Source organism: Lygodium microphyllum, chromosome 28, assembly GCF_053477565.2.
Source record: "Lygodium microphyllum isolate KBCC chromosome 28, Lygodium_microphyllum_v1.1.10, whole genome shotgun sequence".
NCBI lineage: Eukaryota > Viridiplantae > Streptophyta > Polypodiopsida > Schizaeales > Lygodiaceae > Lygodium > Lygodium microphyllum.
The window spans coordinates 81,694,711-81,697,539 of NC_141162.1; the positions used below are offsets into that span (position 1 = coordinate 81,694,711).

General features: G+C 41.1%; 1 protein-coding gene across 1 annotated transcript; it reads right to left on the minus strand.

Annotated features, from left to right (window-relative positions):
- Window positions 1–773: 773 nt before the first annotated feature.
- Window positions 774–1,279, minus strand: LOC148011677 (uncharacterized). The gene is made up of 2 exons (XM_087670401.1): window positions 1,269–1,279; window positions 774–1,149 (listed from the first exon to the last, which is right to left on the minus strand). Exons 1-2 carry the CDS (start codon window positions 1,277–1,279, stop codon window positions 774–776), a joined length of 387 nt encoding a protein of 128 aa, XP_087526527.1.
- Between the last annotated feature and the right edge of the window lie 1,550 nt (window positions 1,280–2,829).

The window sequence follows — 2,829 nt, forward strand, 5'->3', positions numbered from 1 at the left end:
TCACACACCACTGCTTCAACAATACCCCTCGGATATGCTTAACATTCTGATTGTGTTACATAGTCTTTCTTCTATTCATCAGCTTCCCACAGGACAGGCATTGCCAGTAGTAGCGACCGAGTGATCCTTCTCGAACACCAAGCAGATGTTATGGTTGACGCACCAGGTCCCGTGAGTGCTCCCCTTCTTCTTGGTAACACGAACATGCTCAGAAATGCCCTGCTTCTCCCTTTCTAAGCCTGTTTTTCTTGCTTTTTCTCCCCAGGCGGCCTACAACACGCCCCTTTTGGACCAGAAAAGCGGCCCCTCCCTATATCAGAATTCCCTGGCCCCCTTAGACCCTTTTCTCACTCTTAGAATATCTTGAAGCTTGCTGTATGCAGGTTTCTATTCTTCAATAGCCACACACTCCCTGCCCCCTCCACGATCCATTACAAAGACTTGCCAATTTCCAGGGTAGCACTTCAAAAGTCGAACATCGAACATCCTCTCCCAAAATTTGTAACTGGTTTTAGGAATAAACAGTCTCAAAACTTTTAACGAAGCCCTTAATCATTGGCTCTCGAGTGTTGCTCAAAAGCTCACAAGCTCTTAATGTCATTAGCACTCAAGTAAGAAAGAGCCTCTCCCTTAGGAAAGAATAGACTAACGTGCCTTTCCACATCAGCTCATCAATGCATTCTCTAAATTGTTGAATGGCCTCTATTCATGAGAGCCTGATATTTGATCCTGCATGAAGCCACAAACTATATAAAAAAAACATAATAGCCAAGCTAACACTGCAGCTGCCAATTCTGGTTCAGAAGCTTTTGAGAAACTGCAAATGAAGCCCAGGCATCAGTACAGGCATATTCTATATGTGCCCTACTCAGCTGTCGTGTTCCCCAATTGCTCATAGTGACCCTCTTGGGTTTGTCCATTCGAAGACCTAAAATTTCCCGTACAAGGACTTTCAACCCAACATGTCTCAATTCTTCACGATTCAGTTGCTCAACAGCTAGTGTTGTGAGCTCAAGTCCACCTTTTCCAGCTTGTTTACATGCTAACAGTGCCTGTTCCACACTCTCCTCCAATGTCAAAGGTACGAAAAATGTTCGAGTTCCAGCTCTTGCAACTGCAACCTGAATGCTATCACTAACTGCTTCTTCACTGGAAGCAGGCAATGACAATGAAGGCGGGCAACGCTTCCAGGGAACTTGCGAGATTGAATGGCCTCCGATGAGAAGGAAGGAGACAAGATGAGAGGACACGCTGGAAGGTTTCCATACTTGGCATACATGCCAACTAGAGCATTACCGATAAGTTCCTCTTGCTCCAACCCCCTCTCCACTATACTGCCCACGCAGAATAAAATGCAAACTCGATGATTAAGTATGTACAAAGTAACAAATGTCACACACACAAACTTTTTGGTGGATTCCACACCTCGGATGCGCAGCAATATGACAGCGGTCCGATACTAACCCATAGCCATTAGCTTTTTACAAAAAAGCTTACAAATCCAAGCTTTCCTACTTTCAAACTTTCAATCAGATTAGCACAAATTGCATTGATACATTCATAAGGCAATTTGCAATTCCTATGAAAGAGGAGTTCATTTCTCTTATGCCAAATGAACCTAAGTGTAACCCTCGAAATGAGAGCGATAAGCCCCCAGGATTAGTCATCTAGAGTTCATTTGTCAACAAAGAAACTAGTAGTGTGAAAGATAAAGCTAAGTGGAAACACACAAGTAGAAGCAAGAGATATGGCATATGGAGCAAGAGAGCAAGACATTGTACTATGTGGGAAAACCCTAACAATCACAATGTGTAACTGGCCTTCTCTTATTTAAATGTCACTCTGACAGAATAAAGAATGAACTGACAGTGATGGCTAGCCCACCACCTGCAATGTACAGGTGTGCAGGTATTGTCAGTGTAATGAATGTAGGGGCATTTAGGCACACTGGTATCAAAGCCAACCATTTTAGAAGCTTCTTCATCTTTTTGCTTTAGCCCAAATTCAAGCTTCACCTCAAGGTTTCATGGCAGTCATTATTTCTTGCTCTCGAGCTAGTATATATTGAGTCTTTTCTTCTTTTAGCTCATTCCAGCTTGCTCTACGCTTGTTGAGAAGCTTCCCAATACTTAGTTGACCCTTGTTGAGTACTTATTGAGGAGCAATCATTTTATCCATTTTGAGTGGATACAGGGTATACTATAGCAGCCATGGATAGTTATGGCAACTTGACATCACAATCATATTTTGGCCATAAATTTTACATACAGTTTCAAATTTAGGTGTTCTATAGCTAGAAACAAAAAGTGCAAGAGAGCTATGTATCTAGATACTCAAGGAGTTGATTCTATGTAGTTTTCTATTCTTTATTTCACACAGAACAAAACAGCTCTGGTTTGTGCAGTAAATAGTAAACTCCATATTGCATGTATGATGTTTCGGGATGTTATTTCACTATCATTTCAATGTTGTAATAACATAGCAACAAGCATTTATCAGTGAAAAGCTTGTGCCTAATACTCATTGATGCTTCACAGGATACTATGTGGATGCATCGCTACTTTGATTGTTATGTATACTTTTCGATATGCTATAGTATACTTTTGAGCTGAGATTTGGGCTTTGTTATATTGATCTTGGCTCTAGTTACATATCTTGGTTACTTTAGTGGCTTGTGCAATTACAGGCTTGAAGAATCTATTGGATTTTATGCTCCCAGCTTATGCTTCGTGTGTCTTGGATACTCATATGTCATGTACTTAATGTTTTGAGCTTGCATTTCTCATTTGGCATTTGATTTTATTCCAATGAAAATTACCTACACTACTC